Raw genomic sequence first — 19,157 nt, forward strand, 5'->3', positions numbered from 1 at the left:
TGTTTATATTGCGTATTGATATTTTAATTAATACTCACCTTTTTAGCACCGAGATGAGCAATGGTAGAGATGGTATCCAGAGAACTCTGGAAACAAGAAAAAAAAAGATAGAAACGCTGCTTGACACATGACAATTGTTGGTATTGTGAATTTAATTGCTATGATTGAAATCGTTCACATCTGTATTATATCGGATGGCTCAGAATGGAATACCACAAATATTTCTAGAGTAAGGGAATGCTTCATGAATAGGAAAAAACAAGTGCTGCGCAATCACAAAAAACGAACTGTTACTTTTTGTTACCCCTTAAAGAAAAACCATAGAGCTATCAACCATCTATGATTGCGCACATAATGTCTGACACTGGGAGCAAACTCTAAAATCGCACATCTTCCGAAACTAGCATTTGACTTGGGAGGTTATACAGCGTTAAAATCGCACATTCTTCTACTTTCGTCACCTGGCATCGTGAGATAGAGCTTTCCTACCCTACCCCTTCCCATTTCTGCTACCCTTTTTCTTACTTTTTGCATTTTGCGCCCCATTGAAATGTAGTCAGGGGCACGTGTCCCGTTGCTCCATGGAAATATGCATGTGCTACTGCCGATGGGAGTCACTGGATCAGGAATATTCATTAGGTGGCATAGTAATGTTCATGAATACATAAAAGTCAAGTCCACCCCAGAAAAAATTATTTGAATCATTAGAGAAAAATTAGAAAATAAAAACGCTGAAAATTTCATCAAAATCGGATGTAAAATAAGAAACTCTGACATTTTAAAGTATTGCTTATTTTTCATGTACGTATATGTACTTATCTGTGGCATGCAAATGAGAGAGTCGATGATGTCCACCACTCACCTTTTCTCTCTTATATTGTTTGATATTTTAAAGTTTTAGTGATATGCTTGTTGGATTTTTCACTTTTTATTCAAATGAACTTTTTGTAGGCGTGGACTTGTCCTTTAATTTTTATCATACCTGAACGGCATCATATTTTTGCCTCATATCAGTGATGAGAGAGAAATCAGTCTTATTGGTGATCGTCAACAACGATTCTGCAACTTGAATCAAATCGCTTGAATCGATCTCTTCCTTGTCCTCTACATACTCTAAGACTTCCTGAATGAAAAAAAAATGATATCTATAAATTTCCCTCCTTTAACTTTTTTATGCAAAGGAAGTTCACATTGGGTTGTTGAATGAAGACAAAGTTTGATTTTTTGTGTGAAATTTTGTGTAAGCAACTCTTATTTGTTTTGGTCGGTACTGAAGTTATTTCAAATACCGATTGCAACTTATCGATATCAATTACATAACTTTAACTTCGGTTGAACTTATTTCTCTTCTTAACAATTATCGAGATGATTAATAAAGTATACAACTCCTTCTTTAAAAAAAGGTTCCCCTCTGAACCAATTTCCTCATCCTATCTCTCCCTACTATATCCGCTACCCTACAAATTTCTTTTTAAAGTAATCGTCCCTAAGTTTGTATTCTTTTCAATTAGTTGTACGTATCTCACTACCATAACATAAGTGAAAACATGATATTGATATGACAAAATAACTTTGATTGGCGCATATATTGTTTTTAAATGAGAGCGCCTTTAAAAACCAATCAACAACAACAACAAACAACAATCTGAAAGGAATATTGCAACTATGAGTAGATTCTTACCATTGCTGTCACTTCTTCACATGGACAATTGTTTGATCTCTCTGCAATTATAAAAAATGATAAGTTAAAGGTTTACAGATAGTAAGTTATAGTAAAATGCTTCTACAAGCGCTGCATACTATTACCCCAGTTTAAGCACGGTTTGTCTTATCGGGCGCTCAGTCATTCAAGGAATTTCGTCCTAGCGGAGACTCTTTACTGCACACGGGGGGCGTTTCATGAAAGGACTTTTTGAAAGTTTTATCCGATAAGTCCCATTTTAATCGATAGTTACCATGGTAACAGTGCTTCTCGGATAACTCAAACTCAAGGAAAGATCTCATATTCTGTCAAAGTGTCGGACAAAAATATTGATGAAACGCTCCCCTGGGTGGACAGGGGCAAATGTAGATAAGCGCCTTGCCAAAGGACGGGGCGTTGGGATTCGAACCCCGGACCTTGTGGTTGAAAGTCTGGAGACATATCCAATGAGAAACAATTCTTTATAATCCTTCAGGTCAGAAAGGAATCAGCAAAGCGTCGATTTCATTCGAATTCCAACTCCTCCTATAACAGCCCCCAGGTTTGGATATTAGTACAAAAAAAATGGGAACGGGGTGTAAGAAAATTTAATCAGTATTATCATCACTATCACCATCACTTTAATAACTTTAATAAGAGTATTAAAGGTCAAGTCCACCACAGAAAAAAAAGTTGATTTAGATATAATCAAACAAGCATAATGCTGAAAATTTGATCAAAATCGGATGTAAAATAAGAAAGTTATGACATTCACAGTTTCCTTATTTTTTCACGAAACAGTTATATGAAAAACTCAGTGACATGCAAATGAGAGAGTCGATGATGTCCGTCACACAATAATGGTTTTGTTTTTTATTGTTTGAATTATAAAATATTTCAATTTTTACCAATTCAACATCAAGGACCAACTTAATTGAACCAAGAAATATTGTAACAATGGTAATGCAACATGTTCAGGGAAGAGTAAAACTTTGTTTCACAGCACAATGAGGAGAAAAATAGAAAATTTCATATTTCATGTTATAAAATACAAAATAGTGAGTGATGTCGTCAGTCCCCTAATTTGCATACCGACCAGGATGTGCATATAACTGTGAAAGTGTGAAATTAATCGAAATTTTAAAATGTTTTAACTATTTTATTTTACATCCAATTTTGGTAAAATTTCCAGTGCTATGCGTGTTCGATTTTTCTCTTTAAACTCAAATCAACATTTGTTGGGGTGGACTTGACCTTTAAAGTAAATTATCATTAGGCTTTGATTTTTTCTTTTACCCCTTTTCGGTACGGCCCAAAGCGGGATTCCTGTGAAGGTTTCTGGGATATCAGTTGGCTGGTGATACAATGACTTCACCTCGTTCTCATCAAGCGGCCTTTGCCATAGTCCCACCTCGTCCAAACCAACGTCAGTTCCTAGTTGTGCGACAAGGTTAAGACGTCCTTCCTCCGAGGACAGACAACCTTGAAGGGGTTTGCAATCAAATACTTCGGAATCCCCGTTGATGTATAACTCACAGGTCATGTCTAAGTGCGAAAATATGAGGCAATCATCGTTGATCGTGACAATTGAGTTCATGCAAGATGAGTAAGAATGTTTAATAGTAATGATATTCATAATAATGAAAGTAACAATAATAATAATAAAGTAACATATTCCAGATACCACAAATACTGCCCTTAGATAGGAAGCAAGAGATCATGTGATGTCTGTACATTTGCCCATCAAACATAATGATGATGTTCTGTGTTAACAAAACGATCTTATGAATATACCAAATGGCCATATAATTTTCTGGAGAACGTGAATTACAGTGTGCTTTAGTATGTGCTAACTTTATTTACCGTATTTCCCTCAGCACTATATTTGGTAAAATAGTGTTATCCTTGGTCATTTAAGTGTGTTATGCTGTGTTCTATCTTAGATGAAACAATAACTTTCTGAACATTTCATGAATTTTGTGGTTTTTCCGTGTGTATAAAAGGAATTGTTGATGGGCCAACGCCATGGTCGTCTTCTAACGGCGTATATGCTCAATAGAATAACACCATTATTAATGTTATTATTTATCATTATTACTATTATTATTATTATTATTACTAGTAGTAGTATTAATATTAGTGATAGTATTAGTGGTAATGATAGTAGTAGTAGTACATAGTAGCAGTAGTAGTAATAGTAGTAGTAGTAGTAGTAGTAGTAGTAATAGAGCAGCAGTAGTAGTAGTATCAAAAGTACTATTTTATATAATCTCAGGTCCATATTTATAAAAATCAAGATAGATACATAGATTCATGAAACTTTACTTCACTATTAATTTAACAAATATCAAATAAGTTTTGCTTCAGTCCATAGATAAATATTATAGGGCTAAATTTTTAATGAAAAGGAAGGCCTTGCTTGGTCGATGGATGTTGAGGGCCACGTGGTTCCAGACCAGATCCCTACATTGGCACCCAGGACAGGGCGTGGTCTCGTAGGGTGTAGATGTGAAGGTTCTGGAGTAGAGCAACTCCGAAGAATATTCAGGTTTGTCGTCCATTGCCCAGTCCACGGTTGACAACGTTATCTGTCCGTCATCGTTGATGTCGTCATATTTCATACGAATTCGCGACACGGCTTCCTATATGTGTATATTTTAGTAATAAAAAAAGTAACAGGGTAAACAATACTATTTATATTGACTAAAACGTAGAAACTGGTTGCAAACTTCTTTTTAGTTTCACATGAATGCATAGTGTTTTATTCTTGGGTGTCACCTAACAAGTCCAGGACGAGTTGGAAAGCCTGCGGACTACAGTACTTTGTTTTTATTTTTCCTGTCTTAGGCAACCTTGACTTGTACTGTATTTGTTTCTTCCCTCTCTGTACTCATGTATTTGCCTTGTAACTTCATCTAGTTTAAATGCCGAATAATAACAATTAAACAAAAACAGGGGTAATATTTGCATGTGTTTTGTTCTGTTTGTGTCTATGAATAGACATGATGAAGGTCCGATGAACGGCCGAAAGCTTGCCGAATAAAAATCGATCTGAAATCTATCTCCTCATTATATATATATATATATATATCAGGATTGCGAAACGAAATTCACGAATAATGCAGTTTTTGCAATGCCAAAAATTAAGTTCTTTTATTCTTTTATTGTTGGGATTGCAAAAACTGCATTACTAGTGAATTTTATTTCGCATTCATGATGTCTTATTATTGTTAATACGTAGAAAACCAAGATGTAAGTATATATATATATATATTAATGAGGGCGGTTGAGGGTGGAATCCTGTCGGTTGTCTTGAAGGTGTGTTTGAAGTATATTTGCAGCCAAAATTAAATGAAATCCGTGGTCGTTTGAATATCTGGGAGGTGTAATGGCATTTGTCATTCATTTTTCGGCGGGTCTCTGGGCAATGATCGACAGCACTATTAAGTTACTTGCCAGTTTAAAGCATTTCTGCAATCCATTGGTTATGAATATGGTTAAAGCTGGCTTTGTACAGGGCGGTAATGTAAACCAATAGGCAAGGGCAAACCCATCCGGGCATTGGTCGTCGACACAGAAAAGGTGTGCATGATCATTTTCTCCTGCAGGTATCTGAGGAAACGTTATCTCTTGTGTTCCAGAGATAGCAAGTAGAGCATCATTAACTGGGCCTGCAAACATTATAGAAAGATATAAGAGATCACGGAGCTTTCATTACACTCATTTAAGACAATTCAAATACATACATTTGATTTTACATCGAGTGATTCTATATTTCGTACAAAGTAGGCATAAAACATTAGACTTGCAATGGATACTATGCTATTATATTATATCTATATCCTCTTTCATTTTACATCTCGTAGTATCCAGTTGGTATAATTGATAACATAGGCAGGTGTTAAATGTTTCTCAATCCAGACGAGAGTTTCATTTCACATTTTTTTCAATAAAAACAAGATAAACCCTTCACGATCTAACCTTTTTGACACCAGAGAAGCTTTTGGAACTAGGACAAAATATAACTTTAACCATCCGAAATTACGGTATCTTAGATTGGAATATGCCCCCCCCAAAAAAAAAAATGAATAAATAAATAAATAGATGAATAAAATCCACATCAGTCTTTGCACTACCTCGCTCATCCTGGAACATGTCACAATTGTGCAAAGTGATGTCATCAAAGCTACCCGAGAAAAAACTCCCGTAAAGTGTGCAGGTTGTCACTTCTGGTGCACTTCTTCTGTGTTCATGGGAGTGTCCAGTGTGATTCATCGGAATGTGTGCAGGAGAGGCTGTAGTCGTAGTGGTTGTCATGCTACCAAAGTGCCAATCGGCAGAAGGCGAATGCAGAGGTTCATCTGGAGTTCCTTCCTTCATAGGAATGATGGGCAAAACCATTTCCATGGACCAGTGGTCAAAAGATGTAACGCTTGCGATTGAGTTGACTGGTAGGATATTTTTCATTGAAAACAAATAAATAAAAAATGAATCGTAAATTTCAATGATGTCATGAGGTAGATGACAATTTAGAATAAAAATCACGATCAGAGAGCGAATATGCCACGTTAAAGATAATAGAACTTGTGAATATTGATTAATAATAGTCAATAACACTTTATTTTCTAGAGGCAAGAGCTTCGTGCAATTTTGTATTCATAATTTTTATGCACGTGGTATTCCTCTCTGAATAATCCGTAAAAATAAAGACATTAAAAAGTACTTTAATAGTCGAAGATAAGTACGTACATGGTCTACAGACAAGGCCGACAGCAAACACATCGGGGTTTGATAGAGACGACATGTCCAGCTGGTCGCAGTTCCACCAGTCATGCTCACCGTCAAGACATGACATGTCCATTACTTCATATTGCGTCAAGAGGTCGAAGAGTGAATAGTAAATGTGCAGAGAGAACCTGCTTTTGATGATGCGAACAACATCAGCGAATCCCATTCTCCTGTTAGTATCAAGCATTAACAAGAGCGTCAATAAGTTTCAGTTTGTTTTCTTGGTTGCTTCGTTTTTGTGTTTTTTATTGCTTCCTTTGTTATTTTTATTAATTTTTTTTTGGGGGGAGTGCAATTTGTATCCGTAACTATTTCGATCTATATTTATTGTAAATATTCTTAGTCTATTTGACATTTGACAAAATGGCCGCCAGATGCCATCTTGAAAACTTAACTTTTGAACCCCTTGCTAGGGTGTTTTGGGGTGTGTAGAGTTTCAAAGATTCAAGATTCAAGAAGTTTATTTTCATTTCCATGACAAAATAATATAAATCAAATACAGATACAAATCAAAGTATGAGTACAAGATCAATTTTACCTCAGCATAATTATAAAATAAAAGTTTGTATAAATAGTATTAAGCGTGTATGGAAATGAGGGGATCCACCAAAAAGCATTGCTTGTAGAGCGTACGTGGATCTCCTATAGCGAGTTGAAGAAATAATGTCTATTAAGTAATTGAGGAAAGGTTAAGTAATAACAGTTAATGAAATGTGGAAATTCAATCGATTGTACAAAATGTACAAATAAACAATATTATAAACTTATAAGGGTCAATTTCTATTATCATTTTTGCAATATTAGGTCGTATTCAGCTCAAATCCAAGATGGCCGCCAGACGTACGCCATCTTGAAAAAAAATTATATTTTGAACCCTTTGCCCCAGAATCATTAATGATACCTCTTTTCACGAGTTATTCGGTATGTTGATTCCTATTCTGTTATTACTTTTGCAATGAAGGATCATCGTCAGATTAAATCTAAGATGGTCTCCACCGGGGTCGCCAAACGCCATCTTGAACAATTTACTTTCCGAGACTTATGTGTAGGAGCTCATGTAAGGGGATTTCACGAAAAATAATTATAATTGCCAGATTTCGGCATGACCCGCTTATATTCGAATGAAGCCTTTAAAGGTCTGATGGGCTATGGTCCGTTTCTGGTGTTCTTATTAATGTTTTATGTTTTTATGTCCATCCATACTTTTTTTTACTGAAGATACTTCAAATTATTGCTTGAATTAAAGTCGTTTTCACCATATTTTTTCAAAAAATCAAAGTGTCCAATAATAGGTAGGCATCAGTTCGTCTCGAAAGACTAAGGTGTAGCGCTAGATCTTGAATTTTCGAGAGTGGCAGTCTCTGGCACAGGTTCAGGTTCTGAGACAGGTCCAGATAGAGATGCTGGATGCCCTCGCCTTCTTCTAGCTCTTCCGGTTAGTTTCTGTCGTATTGACACCTACGCCAACAGTTGTCCATACAGCTATATACTATCACCTACATCTTCCAAAGTTTTTATTTTTATGGCGGCAGGTTTCATGTCATGTTTGCAAGATTCTTTGTAACGGATGTATGGTATATGGTATATATTTATATAATGGGGCGAGACCCATCGCACTGCTCACCTTACATCTTGTCTTCTGGGATAAGCCCATGATCCACGCGGCGAACATGCCCCAACCAATAATCTGTGGCACCTTTAAGGACCGAGAATGAGCTGGGAATGCCAGCACGCTGAATGACCACTGTATTTGTCTATATGTCCTGTCATTGTGCAGGATACGTCGGCGAAAGCAGATATGAAAGATGTTTAGATGCTTTGCCTGGCTAACGTTGTCCTCGGGCCCGTAACACAAAGCTTAGCAATGATCGTAGAGCGTTTTTCTACGATTGATTGCATTGGCTACAATGTACAATCAATCGTACGATTAATCGCTAATCTAGATCTGTGTTACGGGACCCAGGACTGTCTTCCGTACAGGATGATCGACGCCGAGGACACGTTCAAGGCCCGAAAAAAGCACAGGTTGGTATTGAGGGTCAGCTGGCTGTAATTCCCAATGCGTCCAGTAAAGGAAAGCTGGATTCAGATGGTCGATCCAACGTAGGTGAAAGGAGTTCACTACCTTCAGACAATTGCTATTGGTAGAGATATTTGTTTGTGAGTCGGTGCTTTGAGTTAGAATTTCTTCTGAATCTTCTTCAGGCTGATGTTTAATCCAAACTCCTGCATGCACAAGACAGGCGCCTGACTAGGTTTTGCAGCCCCTCTTCTGTGTGAGAGGCAAGCTAAGGGTGGCGGCGTCGGTGTACATCTCACGAATGGGAACCTTGAACAGTTTTCAATCTACTCTGTAAGATATACAGTGCGTCTAAAAAAATACACTTTTTAAGTGGTCGCCAAATAAATATATGTCACTTTGGGGGAAGAGACTTATATAATTTATATGGAAAGTCAATAAAACTCAACTTTCATATGCCACCAAAATGTTGGATAACTATTCAGGTTTGAGTGAGCATGCATTACCCATTTAAACAAAGGGTATATGATAATTAGGCTGGGAAGGAATTACACTCCCAATTTCTTTCAGTTTTTGAGAACCGAGTCCCTTGGAACTTGCAAAGTTGAGAGTGATGTGATAAAGTAATGATCACTCATGACGTTTAATGCGTGAGTGAACATGAGTGAACAAATTTCAATTTGTAGTAGTGCAACATCTTAACGTTATCATGTGGATCTCAGCAATGTGTTCATAGGACTCTGGAGAATATGGGTGATGTAGGACTCGAGTGGATGGAGTAGCCTTTTTCCTTCAGATTCGCCCTCCCGCCCTCCTCTTGAGATCAAGACTGGTTGCTATTAGATGTACCCATGAAGTCCAGAGCGGACTGTCAACTCAATAATGAATTCTGAAAATTTAGTCGTCAACTTTTACCTATCAATCATCTTATCAACAATTCATCAGTGAATCAACTCAATCAATGTGATCAATATAAAAATATGATTTTTTCAATATTAATAAAAAAAAATCCGGTTTTTCAATGAATTATTTCATAAATCATAATCAGTCATATTCTGAGTAATCATTTAACATGAAAAGAACCTGAATCACCCATTGGGGAATTTGCAATTAAGTTTTGAATACCATCCGGGAGAAAGAGAGAGAGGGGAGGTGGAAGGGGGTGGGTTGACTTGTAATTTGTAAAAGAAAACAAAGAAGAACGCAATTTCTGTCCAGTCTTACCCTATCACGCCCCCTTGCATGCAACAGGTAACATCATCCGCATGTTAAACAATTCCTGTTCACTCATGCATCAAATTTCAATTCATTAACTCATGAAATTTGCTTAAAGTCCACCCCAGAAAATTGTTGATTTGATTCGATAGAGAAAAATCAAACAAACATAACGCTGCAAATTTCATCGAAATTGGATGTAAAATAAGAAAGTTATGACATTTTTAAGTTTCGCTTATTTTTTACAAAACAGTGATATGCACAACTCAGCGATATGCAAATGAGAGAGTTGATGATGTCCATCACTCACTATTTCTTTTGTTTTTTATTGTTTGAATCATAGAATATTTCAATTTTTAAAAATTTGACAATAAGGACCAACTTAACATAACCTTAAACTGTTAAAATAATGGTAATTCCACATGTTCAGGGAGAAATAAAACTTTGTTTTACTTGACAAGGAGGAGAAAATTAGATTGATATTTCATATAATAAAATACAATAGAAATAGTGAGTGGGTGATGTCATCAGTCTGCCAATTTGAATACCGACCAGGATGTGCTTTGTGAAATTAAACGAAACTTTAAAATGTCATAACTTCCTTATTTTACATCCGATTTTGATGAAATTTTTAGTGTTTTGCTTGTTAGATTTTTCTCCTCTTTTTAAAATCAACTTTTTGTTGGGGTGGACTTGTCCTTTAAGGAACCAAAACTGATCTTAACTGATCACTAATTTAGCACAACAACCTTACCTTTGCAAGTCCCAAAGGACCCACCTCTAAAAAAAAACTGGAAGGCTAATTCCTGCCCACCCAAGCAAAGACTCGTCTCTCAGGAGGGGAGAATGGGGGGGGGGTATATGTTCTGTTGACCTTTGTCTCATCAACCATTCACTCACTTCACTCCTATTCTCCATGAATACACTGCTGAGATTCACATGAAAAAGAAAAAAAATGCTTCACTAAAAATTGCAACTCATTTTCACTCATGCATTAAATTTCACTTCATAAAATTTGCTTGAACAACCGAAATTTATCATGATTGATCATTGATCCAGGGGACACGCCTCTCAAAAACTGAAAGTAATTGGAAGTCTAATTCCTTCCCAGTCTAGTTTACATACCCTTTGTGTAAGTGGTTAGTGCTCACTCAAGCTTGAATAATTTTCCAAATTTGTGGTGTCATTTGAAAGTTGACTCTATTGGCTTTCCAAATTATATAGGTCTTTTCCCAAAAGGTGACATATTTTTTGTCTGGTAGCCATTTCAAAAGTGGATAGTTGTTTTTTTAAACGCTCTGTAGATGCCTTCTGTGCAATCGCCGAATGCATAATGGAGAAACGAAGATCCTAAAGAGTGTCAGGTCAAGGACGCAGTATTTAATGCTTCACGCCAATGCCAAAAGGAAAGGCATCTTAATATATTCCAGCGTTGTAGCAAACTCTGCTGTGCATGTTCTTATCTAATGATATGACCATATCTGTAAATGTCTTTAGGAAAGCCTATCTTCTGCAGGAGGTTAAATAGTTCACCCCTGCTAACCAGGCTTTTGTCAGGTCTGAAAGTCCAATAATATAAAGGAAGGTAATCAAGAAATTAATATACACCCTATTTCTACCGTATTTGAATTTGTTATAGAAAGTTGTTGATTTTAATATTTGTTTAAAATACAACAATGGATTTTATGTAACTGGTCGAATTGACTTCAAGAAGCCATGAACTCAGATACGCCAGGAGCACTGTGACAGCAAAATTCTTTTAGTCAGATGCATGGACCCCAAATAAGATTTTACATCAAAGTCAATCTCGAGGCACTCATTAGACACTTTCATTTCTGAAAAAAAAGAATTATGATCAAATATACTTTGAAGTCTCTCCAATACAAAAGTATGGATGGACATAAAAACATTGATTAGAATATCAGAATTAAATCATAGCCCAGACCTTAAGAGGTTTCATTCTAAGGTGAGTGGTTATATAATGACGAAATTTGGCCACCGACCATTTTACATCTGACTTGACATCGACCTAAAAAATGAAGAAAAAAATGAATTATTCTGACTGAAACCCCCTTAGAGGAGCTCCTACATAATAAGTATTGGGAAGTACATTTTTCAAGATGGCGTTTGGCGGCCATCTATTTTTATCATTTGATTTGAAGAAGATTTTAAATTGCAAAAGGAATAACAAAAATGGAATCAACATACCATGAAAAGGGGTATTAATCATTATTCTGGAGCCTATAAAGCTTGGGGTGCGTTTTTTTTATTACAGTCAACTGCATGCAGTCAATTGTATAGTCAATTCGTCTAATAGCTATCTGGTCTAATATCGATTTGGTGTATCATTATTTGGTCTAATTATCATTACTATTATTATTAGAGAGAGAAAAGTAGATTAAAAAAAACCCAGGTGGCTGGAAAGGCCCGGTGCCTCCACCAAGCTCCCTCCCAACCCCAACCCCCCCCCCAAAAAAAAAAAAATTAAAGCAGACAGAACTGGGGGGCAGAAGGTTCTTGCTCTACCACCCCCCCCCCATAAAAAAGGGGAGAGAGAGAAGAAGAAAATTAAAGAAAAAAGGGGAGAGAGCAGAAATGAAGATGAAAAACAGATCCAGGTGGCTAGAAAGGCCTTCCCGAAAATAAATAAAAGAGTAGAGAGATAGACAAAACAAAGAGAAGGTATAAAAAGGGGATAAAGAGAGGGGGAGAAGAATTTTTTTAAAAGGGGAGAAAAGAAAGAACGGAATTAAAAATAGGGAAACGGATCCAGGGGCCATGTTTTCTCACAAAAGAGAGAGTGAGAAAAGAAGAGAAGGCAGCAGAAGAAAATTAAAGAAGAGTGCAACATTGGGTAAAAAAATAAATAAAAATACAAATACAGATCCTGGTTTTTCTGAAGGGCCTTGCCCCCCCCCCCCCCCACAAACCCCAAAAAACCTTAAAAGCAGACATGGAGAAGAGAAAAGTTGACAGAGGGAGATTGAGAGGGAAAAGAAGAAATTGGGGAGAGCAGAGAAAAAAATAACAGAATTAAAGATAGTGAAACGGGGGAGGGGTGATGTCCCTCCTGCCACCTGGATAATCTACAAATGTAGACCCACATCTGCAGTGTGTGTACCACAGCTGATTCAAGGAGTCTGCATGGCAGACTAGGTCTACTGTGGCTGCAGATGTGGATCGCTCCGCTCGCCCTTTCAGGCTAGCAGATCCCACCTCACGAGCCATTCAGAGTCTGCATAGCAGACTACCACCTGGATGCTTTTCTTTCATCTCATCTAATAAAATTCATATTCCAAAACAGAAGAAATTATGTTTCAACATAATCGGGCCTATCCAGTATACAGGACATAAGATACGGATTGATCTTACCGATTATATAACATAAATCTTTGTCGGTAACTTGCTTTAAAGAAATGGTCCGGGCTAATGATATTCATATCTAAATAGAGTAAAATTCACAAAGCAAAATCCTTTAAAAATGTCATCAAAATCCGATAATAAATAACGAAGTTGTTGGATTTTAAAGTTTATCAATATTTTGTGAAAACAGATTTCAGACTTTTGCCCGTTTGTCTCACAAAAAGAAGGCATATCTTAACTTTGTCTTCGTTTTTATAATAGCATTTAAACAAAGGACCCATAGGTGAAGGCGTTTCAAAGTTTAAAGACTGATGAAAATGTCTTACCTGCAAAGTTCTTGTGCTCCTTCCTTATCAATTCTATCAAGAGTGATTGGTACGGCAGGATGTTGTTCACGATGTAAGACAAGAATCCCTTCATTTTCTGTTCGTCCACCGATTAATTCAACTGCATGGGACAATAATGTAGGCAATATTAGTCTCATGAAATAGAAAATAGTTAATAAAAGTTACCTTTTACGTCCCTCCCTCTATATTAAAGAATCGTATTCCTTAAATAAAAATAATTATAAAAGAATTCAATATTTACTGCAAATGAGTGATCACCTGGCAGTATTTTCACTCTCTCTTGACTTTCCAAGGAATGCATGGCTCTCAGAGTTTTGAAAGAGTATTGCTGCACAACCTATACATTATCTACCGAGATTCACAGTACACACTACTACATGTTTCCTCTTGATTTGATTCATGTTAGATGAATTATTGTGCTAAATGAATAGGATCCTAATAGGCCTACTCCTATCAAAAATTATCATAAGAGGGTCCTAGCTCCCGAATGACTTTTAACTGCAGTCAAGTGATTTTCGTAAATCTTGTACAAACGGTTAGAGTCAATTTGTGACATCACAATTAAAGTAAAATTAGATGCCCATTCAGAACACTAACCCGAGTGATTTTATTTACTAAAATTGTATATTTTTTTCTGAAAGACATTGATATGATTTATCATGTTTGGGATGATACAGAGGGAAACATTAAATCAACTTCGGGCCAAAATATAATAAATCTGAAAATAATTGTGGCCAACAGAATACGCAACTGCCGGGATTACTCCATGAAGTTAATCTAAGAAGTAATGAATAAGTCCCGATTTATCCCATACATCTTAACCGTTTAAAGGGCATGATCATTCAAACACTGTAGGACCTATAACCTAGAAATCATTTAGAACGATGACATGCACTTTAGTGCAATATATGAAATATATATCAAAATAGACTTAACTTTTAATTTCAATCTTTTGAGATTGAAAAATGAAGATCTTGAATTCAAATCAAATCCACTGTTCGACCAGTCACTATATACTTAAGATGTGAATATTGCAAGTTAGAATGTATCGATCACTTACCATGCGCACATTCGACAACCGCATGAAATAGGTCTGGTGTGTGCTGGGTTGTCTCATAGATCGAGATGTCACATTCAAAGATCGTCGTCTCCTTTCCAGTGCAAGACACCATCATGCCCGTTTGTACAGCAAGTGTTTGAGGCCATACATCTGTTTCATCAGAGGAGATGACTACCTCATAGCCGGCCGACCGGCAAAGGACCATCGCGTTGGAGAATCCCCACGGTTTTTCCTCACTCAAAATATATCGCCAATCGCCATCGTAGAATGCTTCAGGGTGTCCAGTGGCAAGTATTACTGCACGGGAGGGTAATCAGAATTGGGGATAACCAGATAAGTCTATTTTTTTTAGTTTTGTCATATAACCAGGCCATGGTCTAATTAGGGACCTAAGAGATGGACGATGAACGCCCGGGGGGGGGTCAAATATATTGCTGTATACACGCGTGACCAAGGAATTTCCAAACACCCCCGAAACGAGTTTTTCTTTGTGTGCGAAATAACCTCCTTAACAAGTTTTTCGCGGGCTATAATTACAACTTTTGACCCCTAAACAAGTTGTCGCCAAAATATGACCTCGAGGAAAAAACATACCCTAAACACGTTTCACTAGTCATAAAAAAAAAGCCTTGGGGAAAAACATATCCTAAATACATATGACTCCGCGATTGACCATTGACCAGTCTTTCAAAACCATCCTTTTTCTTGAAAATCGGTGTTTTTGATGTCCTTAACGAGTCCACGAGCGGACCGCGTCCAAAACTGAAAAAAAAATCTTTAAACGCGTTTTTCATGTTTTTGGGTCACGCGTGTGTCCAGCATGATATTTGACTCCCCCCCGGATGAACGCGAGCATTCTTTGATCCCATGATAGTCACCGTCACCTGGTTATGTGCATCTTAATAAGAATATACATGTGATGTGCAATAGCAATTACCATAACTACAGTATCTGATCACTTAAAGACGGATCAGTTTCCCGGTCTAAAGGGCATTTTTCACTTATGAATCTTAAATCATCATTGTCATGATGATTGCAATTCGTCTTTAGAATCGTCGGAACTTTCACACGAAAAATTTAAAAATGTCTTACATGCAAAATTCTTGTCCTCCTTCCTTATTAGTATTTTCACGATTCATTAATACGGCAGGATATTGTTTACGACGTAAGACATGAATCCCTCCATTTTCTGTTCGTCCACCGATTAATTCAACTACATGGGACTTTCACATTCAAAATGTATTATGTATTACGTCAATATATGTATTTTTTCTGCTATTCTTTTTAATAATTAAATAATGAGAAATTTATCAGTTATAAACAGGCGGCGGAAGCGGGGGGGACGTGTACCCCCCTTAATATGAGTTGGGGGCTAGGTGATGACATTTTTTTTTGTCATTTTGTTTTGCCTGTTTCCACCCCTCAATTTTTTTTTTCCTCGTCAAAAAAGTTGGTGGTCTCCCCCTAAAATTTTTGGCTTCCGCCGCCAATGGGTATAAATATATTTCAATTGGATTGTTAGAATGTATATATGCGTATGTTATTCATTATGTCATTTGCTTATTGTTATGTTATGCTAAGAAAAAATGTTTACACTTGTATATACTTCTGTTATTAGAATGTTTAAATGAATAAATCAAACGAAATAAAAAAAATCGTACCGTAATTTGAGTGAAACAGGAATTCACCTCCGGAGTAGAATTTGAATTCGTAAATGTGATTAGCGTTCGTGACTCTAGTTTGCTCTCAAGCGTGCTAAAAATTCGTCATTAGAATTATTTTTTTCAGTGGAATCATCATGATTTCAATTACGATTTTTTTTACCCTCTGTAAAAGGGCGGAAAGGTTTGTTGGCTAATACCCTGTTTCTGCATGTGCCTTTCAACATATTCAATCAACTTGCTTTATATTTGGAGCAGCAAACTTGAGAAGCAGACAATTTCTGTGATATATTCGATCCGGACACTTCTGGACGCACGTAAGGACCTCCACTAGCATTGAGGGGTACACAATCTATACATAATATTATGGAGAAACTTGTGAATATGGAATTTTTCAATGGTTAACAATAAATGATAATTTTGCCTCTATATTAAAATATGCAGACATTTTCCGAAATAAAACACATGCTGGAACTAATATTACCAATATACATAGTTTACCAATCAGGAACGGCTTCAGGCCCTTCTCACGGTAACGGTCATATGCCCGAAGTAGACAAGTATTAAGAAGAGAATGCTATCCAGATGACAATAACAGTCACCTGCTAGTGAATCCATTAAAGCGATGAATGCCCATCTCTTAATAGGTCCACTCATCCAATGAACAAGGTTATGATATAACCTTGTTCTCACTTATATTTCCATGTGTGGCAAAATAAGGGTGGCAATGTTTGGCTTATTTTCTCTTTTTCTTTGGGGCGAATGCTTGATTTTTTTGCACTGACAATTTCCATCACACCTATTATTCATACAACTTGACTCTTATTTAAATTTGATTCTTTAAATCATTTTTTTCTTAATTAAAAATAGAGATCAAAAAATGAAAATTTTCTCGACATATTACTTTCCACCAATAGAGGGCGTACAAAAAATATGCCCCAAATTCAAGTTTTTGAGCGCTCTGGTGAATACAAAAATTATTCCCAAGTTACTAATGAAAAATAGATTTCAACAGGGCCGTCGCCAGGGGGGTGCGGAGGGTGCGAACGCACCTCCCTTCAGAACCAAAAAAAAAAAATTAAAAAAAATAATAAAAAAATAATAAAAAATAATAAAAAAAAAACCGGAGGGGGGGGGTACGGATACTTGAGGGCTCTTTTGAAAAAGATCTGGCCGGCGGGCTATATAACTGCATGAAATTGAGTTAATACGTTGTTTTTTGTGTTTTTGTGGTTTTTTTTTCATAAAAAGCACCCCCCTAGAAAAAAGCTGGTGACGGCCCTGTTTCAACTGTATGGAAATCAGTAATTTTGGTCACAAAAGTGATATTTTAATGATTTTTTTAAAGTGTGTGCTCTGTACAACATTGGCATACCATAGTCCTACCTGTAGATTCCCCACAGGCAGGGTGGTAGCAGTGAACAAGTGAACAGGTCCATGGTCTAATCATAAAATCTAACACCATGCACTTACCACTCTTTCACATGGTAAAAATCGCAATTTGAATGATGATTCCAGTGAAAAATAAGGCTAATGACGAATTTTAAGCACATGTGAAACCAAACATGTGAAACAAAACTAGAATCACAAATGCTAATCACAATCATGAATTCAATTCTACTCCGGAGGTGAATTCCAGTTAAGTTCACTCAAATAAGCCTGTTCACGGTTGTAAACTGCGCACGAGCAAAAAAGGGTCCTTTGAGATAAACCATGAAGGTGGTTTTCAAATTCACTGACATAGGCATTGATTTGATGATTATTCCTGCATTCCTTTCAAAATATTCATTTTATCACATCCAAGCTGAAGAGTAATAAATAGAGCCTTCGTAATCACTGGTATTTGACAGTAGCCTAAACAATAGTCAAATGTGCCAAAGGCAGACATTAAAACAGATTTTCCAAACTTTATCCCTGATGTACTATTCTAGTCACCTGGTCTATACAATGTATTTTGTTCTTAGAATTTGAATACTATATCGGTAAAGCTTACGCAACATCTACATTTGAAAATGATAGTGCTTATCCTAATGAAAAATCACAAAGGTCATTTGAAAAAAGTTGATCATGAGCTAACCGTGAACTGGCATATTACGGTACAAATTTTACGCGTTAAAGGATTGACCTCCAAAAACCTCTTTTCGGGGGCGGAGCTTACGTGTTCTTTAGAGCACTTCCGTATCATTGTCATGCACTCATCGTATCGATGCAGTGCTTTGATTGACAAACCACAAAGGACACATACCGCCTTTGGCTCGGGAATTCGAATTCATATAACAGTTTTCGGTGAGCGTGTGAAAGGTCCGATGATTCTGAAAACGAATTGCAATCATTAATACAATGATGATTCAAGATTCACGTGTGAAAAGGCCCTAAGTCGATCACGGTTAGATTGACTATTTATAACCAAAACTGACAATGGGTCTTTTCACGCGTGAATCTTGAATCATCATCGCGATGATTTTTTGGCTATGTCTTTATATTCTTCATAATATTGATTTTGTATAAATTAATGTTTACGAAAAATGTAATGAAATGGAATAAAATGAATGTTTATTTTTTAATTGAATTGAATGATGATTGCAAATCGTCTGTAGAATCATCGGACCTTTCACACGCGCACTCGAAAAATGTGATTTGAATGGAATGGGACTGGAATTAATCTCAGGAGTAGATAATTCGTGAATGTGATTAACGTTCGTGATTCTAATCATGTTCTAGTTTGGTTTCACACGTGTTAAATATTCGTAATAGCCTTTTTTTTCAATTAGAATCATTATTCAAATTACGGTTTTTTACCGTGGGAAAGAACGGTAAATGAGATGAGAACCATAATAAGTGGGTATTAGACCAAGCGCGGCAGTTTAGACCATACAGTAATCCGACCATACTGATAGATAGTACCCGTGCATGAGGTACTAGACTATCTGGGGAACATACCAATTGCTTGTAGACCAAGTGAATATGAAAAAAGCAGTTTGTCACTGGCCTTTTTCTTCTCTTCGAAATTTCGAAATTTTAG

General features: G+C 36.6%; 1 protein-coding gene across 2 annotated transcripts in view; it reads right to left on the minus strand.

Moving 5' to 3' along the window:
• LOC121408558 (adhesion G-protein coupled receptor G4-like) overlaps positions 1-19,157 on the minus strand; it is a 59,566-nt gene that overhangs the window by 16,196 nt on the left and 24,213 nt on the right. Inside the window, exons 1-11 of one of the 2 annotated variants that reach the window (XM_041600062.1) lie at positions 16,136-16,164; positions 14,475-14,771; positions 13,394-13,514; positions 6,431-6,639; positions 5,818-6,129; positions 5,138-5,352; positions 4,101-4,323; positions 2,978-3,226; positions 1,682-1,722; positions 983-1,123; positions 39-86 (exon numbers count right to left, since the gene is read on the minus strand). In XM_041600062.1, coding sequence (XP_041455996.1) covers positions 39-86; positions 983-1,123; positions 1,682-1,722; positions 2,978-3,226; positions 4,101-4,323; positions 5,138-5,352; positions 5,818-6,129; positions 6,431-6,639; positions 13,394-13,514; positions 14,475-14,679 — 1,764 coding nt within the window. In that variant the 5' untranslated portion in view covers positions 14,680-14,771; positions 16,136-16,164. Of the gene's footprint in view, positions 1-38; positions 87-982; positions 1,124-1,681; positions 1,723-2,977; positions 3,227-4,100; positions 4,324-5,137; positions 5,353-5,817; positions 6,130-6,430; positions 6,640-13,393; positions 13,515-14,474; positions 14,772-16,135; positions 16,165-19,157 lie in introns of those variants that run through there. The other variant, XM_041600061.1, reaches the window with a different exon arrangement.

Source organism: Lytechinus variegatus, chromosome 2 (genome assembly GCF_018143015.1).
Source record: "Lytechinus variegatus isolate NC3 chromosome 2, Lvar_3.0, whole genome shotgun sequence".
Taxonomy (NCBI): Eukaryota; Metazoa; Echinodermata; class Echinoidea; order Temnopleuroida; family Toxopneustidae; genus Lytechinus; species Lytechinus variegatus.